The sequence below is a fragment of the Drosophila innubila genome, assembly GCF_004354385.1.
Source record: "Drosophila innubila isolate TH190305 chromosome 2L unlocalized genomic scaffold, UK_Dinn_1.0 5_B_2L, whole genome shotgun sequence".
Taxonomy (NCBI): Eukaryota; Metazoa; Arthropoda; class Insecta; order Diptera; family Drosophilidae; genus Drosophila; species Drosophila innubila.
Window position 1 is genome coordinate 5,779,990 of NW_022995373.1, and position 20,453 is coordinate 5,800,442.

Below are 20,453 nucleotides of genomic sequence, written 5' to 3' on the forward strand. Positions count from 1 at the left end.
GGCCCTATGGCAGATATATGATATAGTGGACCGATTTGAACCCACTTCGGTAAGGATGCATAAGACCAACTTATTCTATCAGTTAGTTAAGATATCTCAAAAAACCAAAAAGTTATACATACTAAAACTTGATTTTAGACCGATCGGTCCTATGACAGCTATATGATATAGTGGACAGATTTGAACCAAATTTGGTCAAAATGTGTAAAATAACAACAAATTGATATTGTGTGAGATTGGTTAAGATATCTCAAAAATCACAAAACAATTTTCATACAAAAGGTAGTGCCGCTCCACAAGGAAGTCATCAAAGTCGACAAAAACATGCCTAGACACAAAATAATATTATATCGTCGTCTCTCCATAGATTTTATTGAATCATATCTTAAGCGACGTGTAATTAATGCAGTTATTCAAATAGAATATATAGAATGTAATAAATTTTTTTGGACCTTACCTCAAATTTTAAAATAAAAAAAGGTGAAAAAAAAGCTAGCTAAAAATCATAATTTTCTTAATTCAAATGTTGATGTCTCGTAAACTACTGGTTTAAATCTTAAACCTTGTGTAAATGAATTATAGATATATTCATTAGCTTTAAGAAAAAGTAAAGCTTTTGAAAATCGGTTTTGGCGTTCTCGAGTAATGATGACAAAAGCCAAAGTCAAATAAAAAATTCTAAAAAAAAATGTCACAAAAAAAAAATTTTTTTTTTTCCTCATATGGGGCCTCAAATCTATCCAAAAAAGTGGGTTTGTTTCTTGTAATAGCCAAATAGTTCAAATTTGTTGTAGTTTGCTATTATTAAAACATCAGCTGAATCTTGGAATCTGAATCATTCATATATTTGTCAAATATAATAAAGATTAGATTTATATTAAATTTTATCTGATTATTTTAGTATTAAATTTAACTAAGAGCCATGGTAAGATGCAAAAGGAACAAGATTATAAAGATACTTAGGTATGTGCTGATTCGGTTGAAGATGGTTAAAAACTAAAAAATTTGACATATTCCTAGTATAAGAATCATTATTAAATTCATTAATTATTAATGTATTATTAATATATAGAATTCATTTAAAGTAGTTCGGCAAAAGGTGATTCCATTATTTATTCTTCATCCTCTTCCTCATCCTCTTCGTAACTTTCTCCGGCAGTGTTATCTAACTCGACAGATTGATCGCCATTGTTAGAAGTAAGTTCAATGATTGGTTCCTGTTGCTCTTCAACTGGAGTTTCTGGCTCATCAACGATGGGCTCTTCGACGTCTCTGCCTTCTTTTTGAATGGACTGCAGTTCCTGAGCTGCAATATCAGCTTCTTGGCGTGCGATTTCGGCCAATTCAGCTGCTTGACGTGCGATTTCACCCTCACGCTCTTCTTCGGCCTGCTTTTCAATTTCCGCCAAGCGATTCAGTTCGTGCTCCAGCTGACGCTGTTCTTCCTCTAGGCGATTCTCCTCAGCCAAGCGTTCTTCTTCAGCTTTAAGTGCAGCAGCTTCTTCTGCAGCTCTGGCTTCTTCTGCAGCTTTAGCTTCTTCTGCTAGTCGGGCCTCTTCGGCAAGACGGGCTTCATCGGCAAGACGAGCTTCTGCAGCAAGTCGTTCTTCCTCAAATTTACGGGCTGCAGCCTCTTCGGCAGCTTTAGCTTCTTCAGCCAATCGAGCCTCTTCAGCAAGACGGGCTTCTTCGGCAAGACGTGCTTCTGCAGCTAGTCGTTCTTCCTCAGCTTTACGTCCCGCAGCTTCTTCAGCAGCCTTAGCCTCCTCAGCCAAACGGGCTTGTTCAGCCAGGTGTGCTTCTTTAGCTAATCTTTCCTCTTCTGCAGCGCGTGCTAAGCGAGCTTGCTCTTCGGCTTGGGCCTGTTTAGCGGCATCTTCTCGTCTTTTTGCTTCCTCCTTGAGGGCCCTTTATTAAAATGAGTAATACCTATAAATATCCGCTCGGGAATGGCTATCAAATAAGTAATTTACTTCTCCTCACGCCGCTTGGCTTCATCAGCGCGTTGGGCTCGTTTCTTCTCGACATCTAATTCGTCCAAGGCCTCTTCGTTTACGGTCAGGAGGCGTTCCTGTCGCTGACGTTGTTTCTCCTTGGATTCCAGGTCGATCTCATCTTCAAGGGGTCTGGGAGCAGAAAACTTTCTCGACGGACGGTTGGGATCCAAATCGGCATCTGAAAGTCAAATCTTGTTGTGAAAAATAGTATGGTAAAGTTTCTCTTGATGTACACGTAAGTATTTATGTAAATACTATGGTAGAATGTATTGTAGATGAGGATTACATCAAAATATGCTATTGTAATAAATCAATTTAAATATAATTTGCGTATAAGTTATATGTATATCGATATTCGAGTATATGAATATTATTTACATTCACTTCGAAATAAAAATTAATTATTCTAGAGTACTTACCATTTAATGTAGATGTTGAGGAAAATGCCTATGCGTCAAAAACGGAGACTCGCAGATAAAGAAGACTCCCGAACAGAGTAATTATTTATTATTAATGTAATATATTAGTGTGTTAATTTATTGTTAGACACAACCAAGGGAACATTGTTGGTGTAGAATTAAAATGAATAAGTATGAGTCTATCTAAACATTTATTTACAAGTAGTTAAAGCATTAGCTGTATTTATATCAAACCATATTGTAGACTTTATATTCTTTGGTAGACAAGCTATAAGTAAAAAAAAACTTGAGTCCCAAGTTGTAATATTTCAAGCGGAATTCAATTGAAATTGTATGTATTATTTCTATACAGGTGTTTCATCTCATTATTTACACCAAGAAACTGACTTGCCATTACAAATAGGGAAAGAGACATAATATTGTGAGAGAGAGAGAGAGAGACATAAAGAGAAACAATAACACACTCAAAGCATAGTTTTCTATTCTATAAAAACAATTCGTTTGGGAAATATACATAACTTGAATATAATATATTCATATTATGGTAGTGTAAAGTTCGTGCAGCTGTCGTAACTAGCGCGAACTACCGTCCACAGTGACTAATTTTTATTATTCATCAAGTTGTACCATGATCTGCGATTATGTTAATTAACTAATTCATGAAACGGAATCTATTAATTTCATGTCATTTGAATTTAACTATTATTGGATTGAATATTTATTCTTCTTCTGTTTTCCGCTTTTGGAAACTTTTCCTTGCCCATTCTTTATTATACTTATATTTCTGTTTGAGCTTAGCACTCTGATCTTAATTATAGTATAGTATAGTATATTTTTTGTATGAGGTAAACATTTAATGGGAGAATAATAATACGCTCAGAAACGAAATGATGTATAATAAATCAATCATGATTTGGCGACCAAAAATGAGGGAAAATTAAATTTGCGTCATTTGTCGTATAAATATAGTTCTGGCATTAGTTAAAGGAATCTAGTATTACATTTGCTGATCGAAATCAGAAATATAGGTCAAGGCCATTAAAATAGTCTGATGATGTTTCTCTGATTTATTGCACCTTGCCATGGCAACGATTCTTATACTCATACCCATTAATTTTGGTCCGTGAGTATTTATATCAATACATACATACTTATACAAAATCTTAATATACATACTCGAACATACACAAGTATGTATCTTAGCTGTGCAAAAATATCGCTCCTTGAACGGGTGGCAAGCCCTTTTTCCCCTAATTATTAATTAAACACTTTGTATTTGAAGAAGTTGTACATTTTTACATACATTAAACATTTCTTTATACATGGCATTGTTTTTAAAATAAATTATACGTTACGTACTTTCTGTAAATGCCCAAGAATATTTAATTAACAACACAGAAAACTACAAAATTAAAGGGCTTCGTAATAAAAAAAATTGTATTTTTAATTGTATATCAACTAATACACATGTAATATTGGGTTATGTACATTTAAATTAGTATTTAACATGATTCAGAGTATTAAATAATTTTTGTTGTTATTAATAAGGAAAGTTTTTATCATTTTGAATGTTAGTCTTTTAAGATGTAAAAGCGACTGAGTGTGATGATATCGTTTGTTTATCATTTGGATATCGGCTTAGTTTTCTACCAGGCAAACACAAGTCTTGTTTTTTTTTTTATTAATTTATTTAAGAAAAATAAAAAATGAAGTGTATGTCCATACAATAAAGTCAGGCATGTTATCATTTAGGCCTCAACTTCAACAGCTTCAACTGGAAAGAATCAATCAATCATAAAACGAATTAAGTTAGTCAAATACAAAGAACAAACTGATCAGGGTGCTCAAACCAAATGCGTTAGTGACAAAGATTATAATTTCGTTTGCTTCTATATCAATCACATACAAGATCATAATACTTCTAAAATTTATTTACTCAGGTTAAATATTTGAAACTATCATATTCGATTGATATTCTTTTGAATTATTAATTTAGGTACAACAAATCCTTTTATCAATAGCACATTATTAAGGGGATCTTTTTACACTTGAGATCCTCTATAAAAGATTCGGGTTTGAGTTAAAAGAGCATGAGTAAGAACTTTCTATCGCTATATACAGCTGGCATTAACAAGCACATCCGTTCTTTATCGGTACTTACCTTCTTTCTTTTGATTCGCATTCTTCCATGTGGGATGTCTAAGGTACCAGGATAAGAGGTTAATATCGGTTCGAACTTTGTCCGAATCGTACATTGGGCTTCTAATATTATAAGCCTTATCACCACATATCCTTACAGAGGCAAGATGACTTTTACCTTTGTTTTGTTTAATATTTAAAAAATAGCATTTAATACCAAAAACAATGCAGGTTGCAACTTATAGTTATTATACTGTCAACCAGTTAGCTCGATTCTAACTACTCACCAACGTATTTTACAGCTGGTCTTGGGTAATGGGAAATATTGTGAACCTCCTTGGCAATATGACGTACTGGATTCGTCACACGGGCAACATAGGCATCTAAAGCCAATTGTGATGTAGGCCCATATGAATAGCTACAATGACAAACAATTTGCAAATGTACTTAAGATAACTCAAAAGTCGCTTAGCTCTAATGAGAGAAGCCTAAAGTATATAGATAATAATCAATATTATGTGAGTAGAATCCCCTTACAAAGCCTCATTTCCCTATACTACTTAGTAGTAGAAATTTCATTATTTTGAAAGACTTTCTCCTAGGTCTCAGCCTACACAGAACATATAAACACCTTAAACTTAACATTAACATTTTGTAACACATAAATATAATTAGATATTATAACGATAAACCCAAACATTTTTTTTATTATTTCATATGTTCATTTTAAAAGGAACCTGATATTATCAGCCCTGTCCCGGTTTTCACTTTCGGCATGATTTATCAGAAGTGATAATCTTTAACCTGTTCTAATTTACTTTTAGCAACATTTTACGTATTCAATTCATTTGGACTTGGAGAATTTAAGTCTGATTAAGTGAAAAAATACTTAGCCTTAAATTAACGTGATAATAGACATTTTAATTAATCCAAAAAAATAGGAATCGAAAACCGGCCTGTAATTTATTTCTTTATGTTAGGGCCTATCATGTTTGTACAAAGACAATTCTCTCATGTCGAATGCGACATTCGTACGCATTCAACGTGATAAAAAACATATGCCAAAACATTTTTGAATGTTGACAAAAGACGAAATATACAGCTATTGATTAGCACTACAATTGGTGTTAAGGTTGATTTTGGTCAATGATTCGCTTTCAGGAAAATAACAAGAAATCAAGGCATTCGCATGCGACTCAAAACAGAAATCGTTCTCGCGGCGAACAGTTCAAGCACTGACTTCAGCGTAACCTGAGGGAATATTTTAAGGCGACTAGTTTTAAAAAGTTGTGCATTGAAGCATCTTAATATATTCTTTTATTTGAGTCAAAAATATTAAGTAGTTTATTTTTTAATTAACTGCAATCACTTTCGCACGCGACATTTTGTTCCATCATGTTTTTATGTTTTCGGTTTACTTTATACGAATTATATTTAAGCTTTTTAAGTCACTAAGAAGCTTTGTTCCTAAAAGAAAGATATTGTCAAAAAAATTTTATATTACAAACACTTCACTTTAGAAGACAACTTTTGGCAAAACAGTCAAAAATATGAAAAAACTTAATTTATTCAAAGATGCAGTCGGTATGCTCAAACTAACGAACTAATTGATGTGTGAAATGTTTGTACAAGTGACTTGAAAATCTTTTTGGAAAAAAATTTCACAAGATGTGAGTTGTTGATCAATTTTAAGTTTTTGGCTGCGGTTTAAATTTCCGGAGAATTGCCCATATATTAAAATTAAACTATTGCAGAATTGTTCACCTAAGATCTCACTTTGCTCACGCCGTTATTTTAAACAAATTGTTGCCTACACGTCGGCTTCTTCTTCGTAATCAATCAAAAGACAACAGAAAGCAAATGCACGATCTAGTGATCAATACTAGTAGATACACTGGTAGAAACAAATTTAGTTCTGTGAAAACTCCAAAATTTCTGTTTGTAGCAAATTTTAAATACTTTAGTATTTACTGCTATACACAGCAAATCTTAAACTTACCCACTAACTGGAAACGGTGTACAGCTGCGGGCACGGCGCACAACGGGAGTGTGCAGATCGCGAATCAAGGATTGGGCGCGATGGCGTATTCTACTTGTCTCCTCCGAAAATGTCTACAATTTGCAATTTTATTAAGTGTAATATGACAGAAATACTTTGTTTTATTTAATACAACTTTGAAGTCTTCGCGATAACATAATGTTTGATGTTAAACTGCGATAACTTACGGTAAAGGGTTCGGTATTGAGGTAATTAGTTAATGCCCTTGCGCCATATCCAGGAGGAAGTCTCTTCAGGTATGAAGGGATTGCACGAACCGGAGTTGTGGTGATCCTCACCGGCGAAACCGAGCGAGCATACACACGTGTAATTGTTGTTGGATTGTAATGATACGATGGTGTGTATGTTGTATACGAAGTTGGGACGTAAGTCGAGGTGTAGTAGGACGACGGCAAATAGGTTCTTGGACTATAATATGCCGATGGTGTTGAATAGGTGTAGGAAGTCGTTCTCTCCGGAGATGAGATAACGCGCGTTGTCGTACGCACAACACGCACTGGCGATGGAGAGTGTATCACTCGGGACACAACTCGGGTGGGGGAGGTGACAACCCGAACAGGCGATGAAATCACACGAGTTCCACTGACGATGCGTCTTGTTGGGATTGAATAACTCGAGTAGATTGGATAGCTCGTTTTGTATACCTATTGTGTATTCGGCAATCACATCAATCAATTGAGTTAGTAGAATACTCGTATTGTACTCACAGATACGTACACAATGTTAAAGTACATGTTGAAATAGGCTAATGAATGATTATATGAATAATGATTATAACAGAATAATAAAACCATAACTTTGTGTATAAATTAATTTAGCATTCCTTCGACAAATGAATAACTTTTCACAACTTTGTTTCCTAATAATTTGCTTTTAATTCAATAATTTCGGAACTATCTAGGTTTTTCTACTCGTACTATATTTTAAAGGTTCTTTGACTCCCCCAGATTATACGTTAACATTTTTAATTAATCTGAAAACTTTTTACACAATATATCTGCCACGGGAACATCCGAGTTGTTATACAGTCCTCGCAGTTTGAGAACCTATTCATTCCGATAATCTACATTTATTTCCGCGAAAAATAACCCTTATACATATTGTATAATGGTATCGTTTGTTCTCTTATAATATTATATTAATATTTATATAATATTATCGACTGGTCTAGTTCAAAACGATTGATGAAGCATATATAAAAATCTGATATATAGTTTTACGGTCTAAGAGTACTAACCACATAAGATTCCAGATGATGATGGAGTGATTGAAGTACAAGCAGTGTGATAAGAAAAGTCGATAGGAAAGATTTCAAAACAGAAATGAAAAATAATGACGAGCAATTTTTGAAGGATTGTATATGAATATACTTACACGAGTCACTTGCTGAGCAGACGGATACTGAAAGAGAATATTATATAACATTGAATTTAATTTGAAGTGCATTTCTTGAGGATTCCGATTCAACAATAATGTCATCTACCAACTGGTAAATATGTTATTCTTTGTGAGAACAGTTTCTTATTTTGTCAATAGCATATCTGAACTTGTATAACCCATATGAATATCGTATTTGTAATTCTATTTATCCAATTTAAAGAATATTTGCATGTACGTACTTTTAGTGAACGGGATTTTATTTTATTGTATCACAAATAGATTAAAATTATAAATGATATGGAGAGTAATTACATCATTTAGGTACTGTTGATGCTATAGAAACATCTATTCAACAATCAAAAGGATCATTAGTGATGTTAGTTAACTCAAGTACTCGTAATAATTTATACAGATCCGATGATAATAGAGCATACAAAACTGCACTTATTAGTTATTGCAAGTTACAATCAACAATGTCATCAGTATTTAAGCGGAGTGATTAGTGTTGTTATTAAATTATTGAGTTGTTAGCTCGCATTAAAGGCCATTATAACATTGGCTTAGACATGGTATGAGAAGTGACGGTATCTGGTGCCACCGGGCAGGTTTCCAGAGGTGGTCGACGAGTAGCTGTAGCCACCGGGTCCAGCCCCAGTTGTGCTGGTCCTCTCGGTACTATAATTGTAACCGCCTGGGCCACTACGCGATGATTGTTCAACCGATGATGTATATGTGGAGCGTTCCGGCCTCGAGTAAGGGTTGCTTGAATCGTAGCTGCTCTTCTCAACGCTCGACTTTGAGGTGTACGAGTAGTCCGAAGCGGCACGGCTGCGATGCGAGCCAGGTCTGTCCGTGCACAGGTCTAAACGTGGAGTCTATAAATTCCGATTTATGCATTTAGATGAGAATTGTTATGGCAAATAGACAATCAGCATACAAATGTTATGCATACAAAACTAAGTAACAAAATAATAGAGACAAACCAACTTGCTGTTCCAATTAAACCGATTATCAAATTATAAAGCTGATCCGCTGACTCTCACAACCCAGAAATCTCTGTATCTGTATCTGTAACTTTATTTTAAGATATTTATGCATTCGCTTACACATAATTACAAATGTATTTAAATTCCAACATATTCGAATTTTTAAAAAGATTATTATAGTTTCCAGGTAACTAGTAAATAGAACAAAACATTTGCAACTTTCCAAGATTTAAAAATCAGTTTTAATATATGGTTTTCAGGTAACTGTGTTTGATACAACTTTAGTTATATATACTAATTTTAATTAGGGTATCAGCAGACCAACTTTATCATAACAAAGATGATGAGTTATGACAAAAAAAAACAAACATATAAAGTAATATGTCTATGGATTGCAGTGCGGCAAAATACTTAATTCAACCATGTCTTAGGCTTTACAAAAGGAAATTGAAACATGTTCTCGGATCTTTAAAAGTTTAATGCGATTCAGAATTTTTCGTTTCTATGGTTCTTATGATGTAAGAACCAAGAAAATTGTATTAGACAGTACAGATAATGACAGATATGATAGATATGATTGAATGTCTGATCATGTACACATATCGTTAAATAGTGGGTTAACTTCAGAACGTCTTGTATTTATGTAAAATGTATATAGTGAGTATGTATAATGCATTCTAATTATGTATAATATTAAAGACTTTTGATGTAGTCTATTCGATTCTTTCGGATTCAATTTTAGTTCGATTTAATTTGTTTGACTCGTTGTTGTTGATCCTCCTTCATTTATACACGCATATATATGTAGTAAGGTGGTTAGTAGTAGTACTTTGTGACCATTGCACCGGACTTTTCATTCCGATAGGTCTCTCGTCGGACCGGCAGACTCTCGGAGGCAGCGCGGTGCAGACGAGGCAGCTGGCTATCGAGGGAGTCGCGGGAGGTGCGGGCTGCGGTATTGCCACCGGCTTCCACGGTATCGATATGCTGGCGCACTAAGCTAAGGATGCGTGATCGATTCTTGTCGCGAGTCGGCACATATGGCTCAATGGGTTGATAAGCAATCTTATAGTTTGGCTTGATTGCAGCCCGATTAATTGGATCGAGTATTGATCGCTTGCGCTGCTCATAGTCCGCTCGACGCACTCCAAAGGCAGTCACCGGATCAGAGACGAGTGAGGGCCGTGGCACAAAAGGAACTTTCTCCCAGTCAATTGGTGTTCTGTTTGTTCTCTGCAATGCCCAGAATGTCACATAATATGTGGGAATTTAATTTGGAAAGCCAAGTTCACGATGTTAGACAAGAAGAATTGCGGTGCGGTGTGCGGTGCGGTGAGACTGGTCGACTAATCGACAGGGTTACCATTATCATCGGGATGCTTGATTAACGTATATACAGGTGGACACAGGTGGAAACATATTGATGACAGTTAATAAGCCTGGAATTCAAATGCTCGCCTTATTTATAGATATATACAGCAGACGCTATTCATGTCTGGAGGATCAGTGAGTTCCTTTATACAAACACATACATGAACATAAGAATATTTATACAAAAGGAGTTAGAGTGTAGTGTGGCCGTAATTAATTGGCAATATGGATATTCAATAATGATGTATGAGTATTAACAAATGAATATATACAAAATGTTTGACATATATATTTACGAGAACATGTGAATTATTAGTCTATATATTCTGATCTCTCCATTCTCTTACAATTCTATTCCCCAAATGCCCTACTGTACAGACGGTACGCATATCTGTTTATTATAGCCAATTTCTGAAGGCTATTTCAACGCGTTTCGATTTGCTAGCTTTTGTCGTGGTTAATATATGAATGTGTTTTGGAAATCGGAAAGATATTTTTAGATCCGCCCGAAAGCGAAAAGCGCGAGCAGCTTGTATTACATATACACTTCTGTATATATTATACATTATGTATCCATAGGTATTACATACACACATGCATATCATGCATACCACAAAAAACAAAAACAAATAGAAAAGATTGGTCGGATTTTGCTTGAATTTTTTCAACATAAATTTGCACATTCAAAATTCTGAATTTCTCGAATCTTTTAACCTATAATAAATAACACATGATGTGTTTTATAATCAAATCCAAATATTTCTCTTATATCTCTTACAAGTTGAGGTAAATGTTCAAAAATATTGAAGAAATATTCATGAATGTCGTACAATCTTGTGATGGGCAATCCAGCTCCAAATTGTTTATAAAATAAATTTAGATGTATATATAAATGTATATGTAAATAGGTATGTAGGTGTATGTGGAAGACTATATTTGGAATTTGCGAGAAAATACGCTCCTCAAATCGCGTGCTTTGCCAATATTGGCTACTGAGATTATGACAAGGCATAAAAATTGTTCGAAATAATTCTGATAAATAAAAAAAAGAAAATAGCCATAACCTTGGGATGTTTGTGCAGCAGTCGAATTTCGGAATCAAGGCAGAATCTATTCAAAAATATGAGTAAGTATTACTCACATATGAGATGTGAGTACACTCACCGAACTGTCGTCTAGTATCTCATGAATAAATATTTTTAGGCTCTCACAAATACAAATACAAATTCTCACCTACATGCATACATACAAACATACCTAGGCGCTAGATACCCGTACATTCATATACTATGTACGTGTATGCATGAATGTAAGTGGGCCGGATGTTTTCTTATATCTCTCTACACTCGTAAAATTCGTGAAAAGCAACAATATTAATGAATATTTAGTACTCATTTGAGAATTATACGTACATTCTATGTACATTTTCTTTGCATACATGTATCTATATATTGTTATATAAAAATATAAATAAACTCTATGCACATACAAATATATATATTTTATTTACTTATGTCAAAATAACAAAAAATATAAATAACATTGCTATCCTAATTCCAGTACTTATACATCATACAAACACGAGTATATATACTGTACATACATGATACTAACTGTAATTTAATGCTGATACGATATTCATATGCGTGACATTCACATTCACTTACATTACGAATGTGTGTGTTACTTTGCACTCAAACGTGTTTCAATTTCTTCAAAACTGTTTGCACTCTCTTTTAGAATGATATTACGGAATACAGCAAGTGGGACTTAAGCAATTTATTTGAATATTCGAAACGTACTTCAAATGTGAGTACATTGCATTTTTTGGTTAAAATCGGTTTGAATGAAACTCTTTTTATAAAATCAGTCAAATCAATCTGCAGAATATGCTTAGTTTCTGGTTGTTATGTAAAACTAATTAAACTTTTTTTTTTAATTATTCGCATCGCACAGATAAATTTTACAGTTTTTACAAAACGAGAAACACACTACTATATAGTATATGTACCATACGATATTCAGAATATATTTATTTTAACTGAGTCGCATCGAAAATATTGAAACTTACCGTCACGGCGTACGATGTAGTGACCGGTCTTGAGCTGTAGGTTCTACGGGTTGTAAATCCACTTTCGTAAACCATTTTGAATTTTAAATAATTATGTATATGCGATGAAAATAATGTGTAAAATCACTTGTTCGTTTTTTAATCGATTCGAATTTATCGTCTAGTCGAGTTCTTCACTTGACGCCCGTTCGAGTTGTTCTGCTCAAAAATTGCATGGAACACTTTCTTATAATTTTTTTGAATACACAAAATATTTTTGAATAGCCTTCGCTCTTTCTCATTCTCTTTCTGTGACTAGAAATACATTTATTTTTGGAATAACAAACATTCAAATCTCTCCCCACACTCAAGAGCGGGCAATTTTCTTTTACATATGCACAGCCAAACATGTACATCTACACATATAAATCTAATATTTTATACACATATCAGACATATACAGATCAGACATAAGTACATACGTGCACATCATATGAGTACGTATTTTTACAGTATTAAGCAAAATATCTTTTCGCTTTTGACTCATCGTTTCTTATGTTTTCATATCAATTGACAGCATTTGTTTTGGACCCTTTTTCTTAACTACTTTCTTAGTTGTAAATATGGCATAAGCTTAACTGGCAACTACCATCTGTTCAAGAAAAGCATCTTCACATTTTTTTGATATATTTACTGTACATAATACTCATATTTGTATTCACATGTGAATCTTTTTAGATTGTATAGCTAGTGGGTCATAAATAGGTCTCATTTGACAGACCTCGACCTATCCCAAAACAGGTGTTTTATAGAAGTTTTAGCAAAAGAAAAACTAAAGAAACCATAAAACTCGTCTTATGTGTGTATATAAAAGAATTATTTTTAAAAATTATTAAAATTATTTTAATTCACATCAAAGGTTCTATTAGTTCGATTTTGTTGTCAATATCTTTGAATATTGTTTGAACAGGAACGCAGGTGAAAGAGTCCATTTTATATGTTATTCAAATTCGAGTATATTCATATACTCGTAGATACAAATGTATGTACATACTTATAATAATATATAAATAAATACAAGGCGAATAGAATTTTTTTATGGCATTAACCTTAAAAAACGTCCATGAACAGAAAAACAAGTTCAAATCAAACAGGGGGGCTTCGTCCCTGGCTCGCTTCGCTCGCGGTGAGGTCCGCACTATAAGTATATTCAACTGTAGGATACCCTATTTTTATTTTATTTATTTATTTGGCTTCCTAGCACTACAAGAAAAACTTCTAAATTATTGTGCTAGTCACGACTATAAATTCGATACGATGGAGTTCTGAAACCTAAAAACTTTAATTTAAATGTACACATAATTTTGTAATTTGTATAAATTATAAGCCCAGAGATTTGATGACCTTGCAGAAAGCTATATTACATTTTCGACTAATTGTAATAGCTGCTATATGACCAACCCAGGTGCAAAATTCACAGACAGGTTAAGATATCTCAAAATTGGATATTTGACCGACCATTTCTATAGCAGCTATATAATAGTTATAGTGGGCTGATTTAAACCAAATTTGTCAGAATGCAAAAGAGCAACTTAAATGCATATTTGGTCAGATTGGTTAATCCAACTTAAATAAACAAAACAGTTTTATTCTAAAACTTGAGTTTGATCGAGCATTCCTATGTATATTTATGACTATAAGTCTAGCTATATAATATTGTGGTCCAACCCAAAAAAAAAAAAAAAACAAACAAACATAGCAAATTTGAGATCGACACGTTTATACAGACGAATAGACAGGCGAAGGACGGACAGAAGAAATTAGCTTTCAAGAATCAAGAATGCAGCAGTACCTTGACCCATTTCTCAAGCTTATAGTCGATATACGAGTACTTAGCATAGAATACACATTGATTTGAATTGTAGACCGAGATTTAATGAAATATTAATTTTGTCTAACACAATAATTTGTAAGACCAAATGATATGAAAAACTTTATACTCGAAAGTACTTATCTGGTTGTTCATCACGTTCGTATGCAGTCCTCGAAATAAAATTAATAAAATATAATAGATGTTTTCGAAATGTAAAAAGGTAATTCTAAATGCTCAGTCTTATAATCATTGTTTTTAATGCCTTTTCCATTGCATTGTGAATAGTGCAACTGTTTATAACGATATATGAAGAGGAGCTCGAGCAGTTTAGATGATATACAATGTTAATCAAATGCATTTAAAAAGGTTTTCAATTTTTAAATTGAGCACGTAGCCAATAATAATTGAGCACCTGAAATATTGAAGTATTAATGTATATCAGCAATTTACAACATAAATGTTGTAAAAGTTTTGCAAGATGCTCAACAACAAATACGTGAACACGGCATACAGGGTCCGCAGGCATTGCATGGATATGGCCGGCATGGGGGGCTATAACAAAGGAAGTTTTAGCTTTAACAGATTTTAAGAATTCATCGGGATAAAGCATACCATCTTATAAGATCGCGCTGCTCTAAATGAACACGTAGGATATCACAGGTCCGAATTTCATCGCCACGAGAAGGTCTCTGAATATATATTGACCGCCTATCGTCATGAATGAACTTCGACCCTTTGATACCATTGCGTATCCTGGATGAATGTCGTCTAAATATTGATTGACTTCCACGACGTTTTTTGGTGCCACCTAAAACAGACGCTTCTCCACGTCTTCCCTTTCGACCCGATAGTGTTACTAGATGGGAAACATCGTCTCCCCCTTTACCCTTTCCACCTTTCCTGTACTTCCTATCATTTTCTTGATCCTGGTCATCTTCCCATTGGCTTTTGACATTAGTTTTTTTATTCTCAACAAGATTAGAGCCCATCTCTCTGTCAGGCCTGGAATTCTTCATATCCTTAGATAACTGAGCTTTCTTGTCGTCATGGGAGCCAACTTTTAAATCGTTACCCTTTTTATCAGTTTTCGATCCTTTTTCTTCGATTTTTTCCCTGGCACCTAGATTAATCTCACCTTTTTTGTCCTCCCCTCCACCAGTTTTTGCTTGTTTCCCCTTTTCCGCGCTATCCTCCGAACCTTTCGTAGTTTTCTTATCATCGCGGCTTTCCTTTTCCCCAGGATCTTTTGACGATGCGGCAATTTTCTTATCATTTAAATTTTTTTCAAATCGTTCCTTTGCACTGATTGTTTCCGCACCTCCAACAACTTTCTTATCAAGTCTATTTTTCTCGTAACGTTCCTTTTCCTTTATAGCTTCCGCACTTTCTTCGGTATTTTTATCATTGGGTTTCGTTTCTTCTGCACTACCCGTAATTTTCTTATCAGTGCGGCTTTTACTATTAGGATCCTTATCCCCAGATGCTTCCGGAGATCCAGCTAATTTTTTAACGCTGCGAGCTTTCGATTTGCCATCATTTTCGCCAGTTGCCTCCGAATCTGCTGCGTTTTTCTTTTCAGAGCGCTTTTTATCATTCAGATCCTTATCCGCAGTTGCATCCGACGCTTCAGCATTTTTCTTATCACTTCGAACTTTCGACTTACGTTGCTTATCCCCAGATGCATCCGGAGATCCAGCTGTCTTTTTATCGTTGCGAGCTTTCGATTTGCCTTCCTTTTCTTCAGCTGTTTCCGAGTCTCCTGCATTTTTTTCATCCCCTCGATTTTTCGATTTACGTCCTTTTCCCTTTCCCTTTTCCGATTTTCGCGAATCGTCAGTATTTAACTCGTCTTTCCTGTCGCCCTTCTTTTTCGACTTTTCTGGTAATTCGGTATCAGCGGCATTTTTCTTACTCCGAGACTTTCTCGATCGCCGGCCTTCCTCTCCTTCTTTTCCCATTTTTGAGGTATCTTTACCATCTTCTGTGCGATTTTTGACTTTTTTTAATTTCCCTGATCCCCTTCTCGCATTCTTATCCTGATCGTTATCGCTGTCCTTTTGTGACTTTCCGGAGGTTTTGCCCTTATTCTTATCGTTCTGATCATTTTTGTTTCTGTATCCGTTTTCAAATGAGTCTCCTTCATCCCCTGCATAACCTTTATTTTTATGACGATTCCTTGCATTAGCTTTCAAATCAATGCGTTCATCCCTCTCCGAAGGATCCTTATTATAATCTCTTCCGCGTTGTTTATAAGAATAACTGAACTCATTTCCATCATCTAAAATTCAAGGGCATCAAAACCGTGTCATCTGTATATCGGGAAAATATATCCTTACCTCTAGATTGCCTGTCGGACCATCGTGGACCTATGCTATTGCCGCCATCGAAAACTGTATACTTTTCACGGCATTGCTGTCGGTTATAACTTTTGATAATCTTATGGCAGATTCTCTTAAGTATGGAATAGGTATGATCATTCAGGGTTGAGTCTCTACAACAGCAAGGAACACGACAAGGACTGCATTTATTGAAATTTTCGATACAAAAAATTTTGGTTGTGCTTGACGAACTAATTTAGAAAAACGAGCACTTAATCAGAGAAATCGTTAATAAACAAATGGCGAGATTCTTACCTAGATGGTGGATCACAACAAATCTGCGCTAAATTAAACCCCATTTTTTTAAAATATTCATTTTTTTATATAAATAATAGTTTTCAATTTTGAATTAATGGATTGACTTAAAATGCTTGGAGAATCACTCCATAAGGTATACTATATTCATGATCATCATCAGCATATATGAATGTTCGTACATAAATGTGAATACATGTATGTGAATAGAAATGCAATTAAACACTTATCCATACATACTGTTAATAGGAAATCCAATGGCGCAGCAGTCAGTGACTTAATACCAGAAATTTCTTGGTCTAGTGCATCCCAAGATTGCGTGAGTTACGAGTACAGGTGCAAATACTTCCACGTATTTCAGCCGCACTCAGAGATGTAGCCTGGTGCTCATTATTGTAGAGTTTCAAATCCCTAGTTAAATATGTTGTAAGTTGCTTGCATCTGTATGCATATGTATACATATATATGTGAGCAGTATTGTAGTTTTGTAGTGTGAGTACTTATGCTTGTGAGTGTATTGCGTTAGGTCGCTGATACAATTTTCTGAAATAATTGAGTATGGCTTGCGAATGAATTTAATAACGACACTTATGAAAACATTCGTATTCATATGTATATTATTTAAGTACTCGTAATATGTAAGTGCAAGTAAATGAAATAGCTTTTCGATGTGCTAGAATGATTTCAGATTTTGACTCAGTACTCGTGTCAAAGACAACCACCATACACACATGAACATACACTTATGTGCAAATGTTCAAGTAAGCATGCATGACGCGCATAATGGCACTTGCTTGACAATTTATAATTTGAACAAATTGCTGGAAACTTTAAGTTGCGTTCGAAACAATTTCAGTTTCGTTGAGCACATATAAATATGATTGTGGACGTATTACATAGCATTAGTTTGGAGTTTAAAGCCACAGTGAAGTGACAAAGCCTACGAGTATTAAGGAAATTCACAAAATAAGGATTAAGGTTATTCATTCATACATTTTCAAATGGATATCAAATACGTCGTCTTGCTGCAGCTAATTGGCACGATGCTCCTACTGAGCTTCGCAGAAGCCATTCCAAAGTATGAAGGCAACCAAAAGTGAGTTTAATTATTCAAAGGACTATTATTAAATGCACCATCCATCGAAATATATACGCACTGGTGCTATCCAATAGAAATTGGGCAATGGCGTACGCAGGACATAATTAAGGGGAAGAGGCTGTGGGTGCAAAAATATTTTTAATACAAAAAAAACCCCTACTCTTTATTTTAGAAATACAATTATTCCATTAACAAAAGTTAATATGCTAAGTGATTAAATGACAAATCTTGCCATTCACAAACATCACTTAAGCTGTAGTGCTTAAATAATGGCTTATAACAACATGCTCTTTGTCTTCTTCGTATTATTTATGAATTTTAAATGAAGCCCGATTATAATAATCTCCACCAAACCCTTTACTTCAATCAGGTATAAAAGTTTTAAGGTTCTATAGTAATTATTGAATCACAGAAAAAATATACAAAATGTTTTAAAATCAAGATTTTGGGCTAGCGGTTCTTGAAATGGAATTTATTTCGGTTCTCGCTCCGGGATTTATACTGTTCCAACGTGGCACACAACCATCGGATATCGGCCTGAACATTCTCATGTCCAAGGATCCAAAGTCCATACTCATGTCCTTCTTTCAGAACGGTTTGGCACAAACTGAAGAATGTCCAAGAATATGATTAACAAAATCTCGATGGTCATAGCCAATGCTCACACCAAGGAAGTGCTCGGGTGTTGGGACTTTAAGATACGGCGAGCAAGGTGATCCTACCAAGCAGACGTACTTCAAGCAGCTGAGTCGCTTCCAGAACGTGATTCGGAATGCGATGAGACAGATATCGGCTATCGTCAGCTATTGACCTCTGTTCGGCTTTGATGTGATGATTCATACGCTAGAAAATACCGAAATACCAGCACAGTGGGGTTGCACAAGGTTGACACGGTGGTCAACTATAAATTGAATTTTTGAGAGATTATATATAATATTTATTCTGTTTGTATTTACATAATTTTAATCAGTCACGTAACTTTAATGCTTATTTTAAAACGCTGAATATCATAAACTTTTCCTTAATAACTTTAATTTAATATCTTGCAGAGCTTATGTAGAAAAATCACAATGGAATCGTGCATATTTGAACGAAAACAAGACTCAGCTCAACGAGCCGCAGACTGCCTCAACAAAAGATAGATTGGAACGGTTGGGCTTTGGGACTGGTTATGGAAGTTTGAATGTATGTGATTTAATAAATTCAAAAATCATAATACAAATGATTCTACTTTTGTATTCGCTTTGTAGGGATATCCAGGTGGCACAGGACTCTCTGCTTATAATCCCATCAAATTGGATCTAGGAGGGGTTGTGCTGGGCACCCTTGTTGGTATTGGTGCCATTATTCTCATACCAAAACTATTGTCAGCCTTTCATGGTGGTTACGGTGGATATGGACGCAGTAAGTGCAGTATATTTTAGTCGATATTATCTGCAACGCAATTTGAACAACACTGAAACTACGCATACGTATGTAGGCGATGATCAAAATGACCTGACATCTATAAGTAACATGATAAACAAAATTGACGACGTGCTCGGTCAAAACAACATCGACTCAACTAGTTGCATGCAACGCGCCGTCTGTGGCTATATTCGATCTACGGAGAACAATATGAAGTCTGGGGTATCGGATCAAATGGACGAATTCATTCACATGCTGTCCGAGTGAGTTATAGAATTCGTTAAAAACGTTTATATATGTATATTTATTTGTTTATTTGCTTGCGTACTCAAACCGTGATACATTTAGCTAAATATAAATTGTTTTTAATGCTAGTCGAGTTCAATCACAACGAATTAATGTGTGATCTATTTTTAAAAAATAAAAACACCAAGATCATATACTTATTTATATATTCTTTTTGTTAAATATTTTACGAATTTCAATGTTATTCATATTCAAGAATGTTTGTGTATTTACTCGTTTAACAAACCAATTAGTCTGCTTCATAAGTAGCTGTAAATATGAAAGAGTGCTCTGGAGTAAAAGATCTACTTAGAAATACCCTGTACCCACTCTTGCCTTCAGATTCTCCCTTAAATATACTTCCTGCGAGAACGAGTGTATTGATTTAATTTAATTTTTTATTATTTTTTGAAGAAATTCACTTGTGGACTACCTATTGGACGGTACTGCGATAAAGGAGGCATTGGAACATGGAAAGGAACTGAATAATAGACCTTGCGAAGAACTTTATGTATCTTGTCCACTAGATAGTGCATCGGCAACTAACATTCTTATGAAATTATTGCCCAAGAAAAGCAAAACCTTAAAATCCAAGTCAACAGATACAAAAGCATAAATACAAATTAAAGTATTTCCGAGTTTTCAAAATAAACACAATAAATTGTAAAAAGCAAATATCACTTAATAAAATAAATAATCAAATTATGATTTTTAAATTGAGCAATTTTTTGAGTTTATAGCTAAACTGATACAAT

The 20,453-nt window shown here is 34.5% G+C and overlaps 3 protein-coding genes and 1 pseudogene across 8 annotated transcripts; 2 read left to right on the forward strand and 2 right to left on the reverse strand.

The window, feature by feature from the left end:
* Positions 1–895: 895 nt before the first annotated feature.
* On the reverse strand, positions 896–12,635 carry LOC117782745 (protein anoxia up-regulated). 5 transcript variants are annotated; one of them, XM_034619778.1, is made up of 8 exons: positions 12,423–12,633; positions 7,989–8,015; positions 6,782–7,258; positions 6,555–6,667; positions 4,843–4,973; positions 1,974–2,175; positions 1,632–1,908; positions 896–1,553 (listed from the first exon to the last, which is right to left on the reverse strand). In XM_034619778.1, the coding sequence occupies exons 1-8, from the start codon at positions 12,495–12,497 to the stop codon at positions 1,113–1,115; spliced, it is 1,743 nt and encodes a 580-aa protein (XP_034475669.1). In that variant the 5' UTR covers positions 12,498–12,633; the 3' UTR covers positions 896–1,112. The 5 variants fall into 5 exon arrangements, with proteins under 5 accessions (XP_034475669.1, XP_034475668.1, XP_034475670.1 ...); XM_034619777.1 differs by having other exon boundaries at positions 896–1,908; positions 12,423–12,634; XM_034619779.1 differs by lacking the exons at positions 896–1,553; positions 1,632–1,908; positions 1,974–2,175 and adding exons at positions 4,086–4,190; positions 4,578–4,733 and having other exon boundaries at positions 12,423–12,631.
* A 1,868-nt stretch (positions 12,636–14,503) lies between these two features.
* On the reverse strand, positions 14,504–17,000 carry LOC117782643 (ribosome-binding protein 1-like). Of its 2 annotated transcripts, none has more exons than XM_034619665.1 (4): positions 16,908–17,000; positions 16,611–16,843; positions 14,887–16,552; positions 14,504–14,826 (listed from the first exon to the last, which is right to left on the reverse strand). In XM_034619665.1, the coding sequence occupies exons 1-4, from the start codon at positions 16,949–16,951 to the stop codon at positions 14,757–14,759; spliced, it is 2,013 nt and encodes a 670-aa protein (XP_034475556.1). In that variant the 5' UTR covers positions 16,952–17,000; the 3' UTR covers positions 14,504–14,756. The 2 variants fall into 2 exon arrangements, with proteins under 2 accessions (XP_034475556.1, XP_034475555.1); XM_034619664.1 differs by having other exon boundaries at positions 14,504–14,829.
* A 908-nt stretch (positions 17,001–17,908) lies between these two features.
* LOC117782634 lies at positions 17,909–20,367 on the forward strand. Its single transcript, XM_034619657.1, has 5 exons — positions 17,909–18,003; positions 19,056–19,191; positions 19,257–19,410; positions 19,487–19,676; positions 20,113–20,367. Exons 1-5 carry the CDS (start codon positions 17,909–17,911, stop codon positions 20,312–20,314), a joined length of 777 nt encoding a protein of 258 aa, XP_034475548.1. The 3' UTR covers positions 20,315–20,367.
* On the forward strand, positions 18,472–18,918 carry LOC117782523 (annotated as a pseudogene).
* Positions 20,368–20,453: the final 86 nt, after the last annotated feature.

Excerpts from the sequence above, each read along its gene's own strand:
- LOC117782634 (XM_034619657.1), top strand. The coding sequence starts at position 17,909 with ATGGATATCAAATACGTCGTCTTGCTGCAGCTAATTGGCACGATGCTC. Across the intron at positions 19,411-19,486 it reads TTACGGTGGATATGGACGCA|GCGATGATCAAAATGACCTG; the intron begins GTAAGTGCAGTA and ends ATACGTATGTAG. Across the intron at positions 19,677-20,112 it reads TTCATTCACATGCTGTCCGA|AAATTCACTTGTGGACTACC; the intron begins GTGAGTTATAGA and ends TATTTTTTGAAG.
- LOC117782745 (XM_034619777.1), bottom strand. The coding sequence starts at position 12,497 with ATGGTTTACGAAAGTGGATTTACAACCCGTAGAACCTACAGCTCAAGA. Across the intron at positions 7,259-7,988 it reads CTGCTCAGCAAGTGACTCGT|GTATACAAAACGAGCTATCC; the intron begins GTAAGTATATTC and ends AATACACAATAG. Across the intron at positions 2,176-4,842 it reads ACCAGCTGTAAAATACGTTG|ATGCCGATTTGGATCCCAAC; the intron begins GTGAGTAGTTAG and ends TTTGACTTTCAG.
- LOC117782643 (XM_034619664.1), bottom strand. The coding sequence starts at position 16,951 with ATGGGGTTTAATTTAGCGCAGATTTGTTGTGATCCACCATCTAG. Across the intron at positions 16,553-16,610 it reads GTCCGACAGGCAATCTAGAG|ATGATGGAAATGAGTTCAGT; the intron begins GTAAGGATATAT and ends CTTGAATTTTAG. Across the intron at positions 14,830-14,886 it reads CAGCGCGATCTTATAAGATG|TAGCCCCCCATGCCGGCCAT; the intron begins GTATGCTTTATC and ends CTTCCTTTGTTA.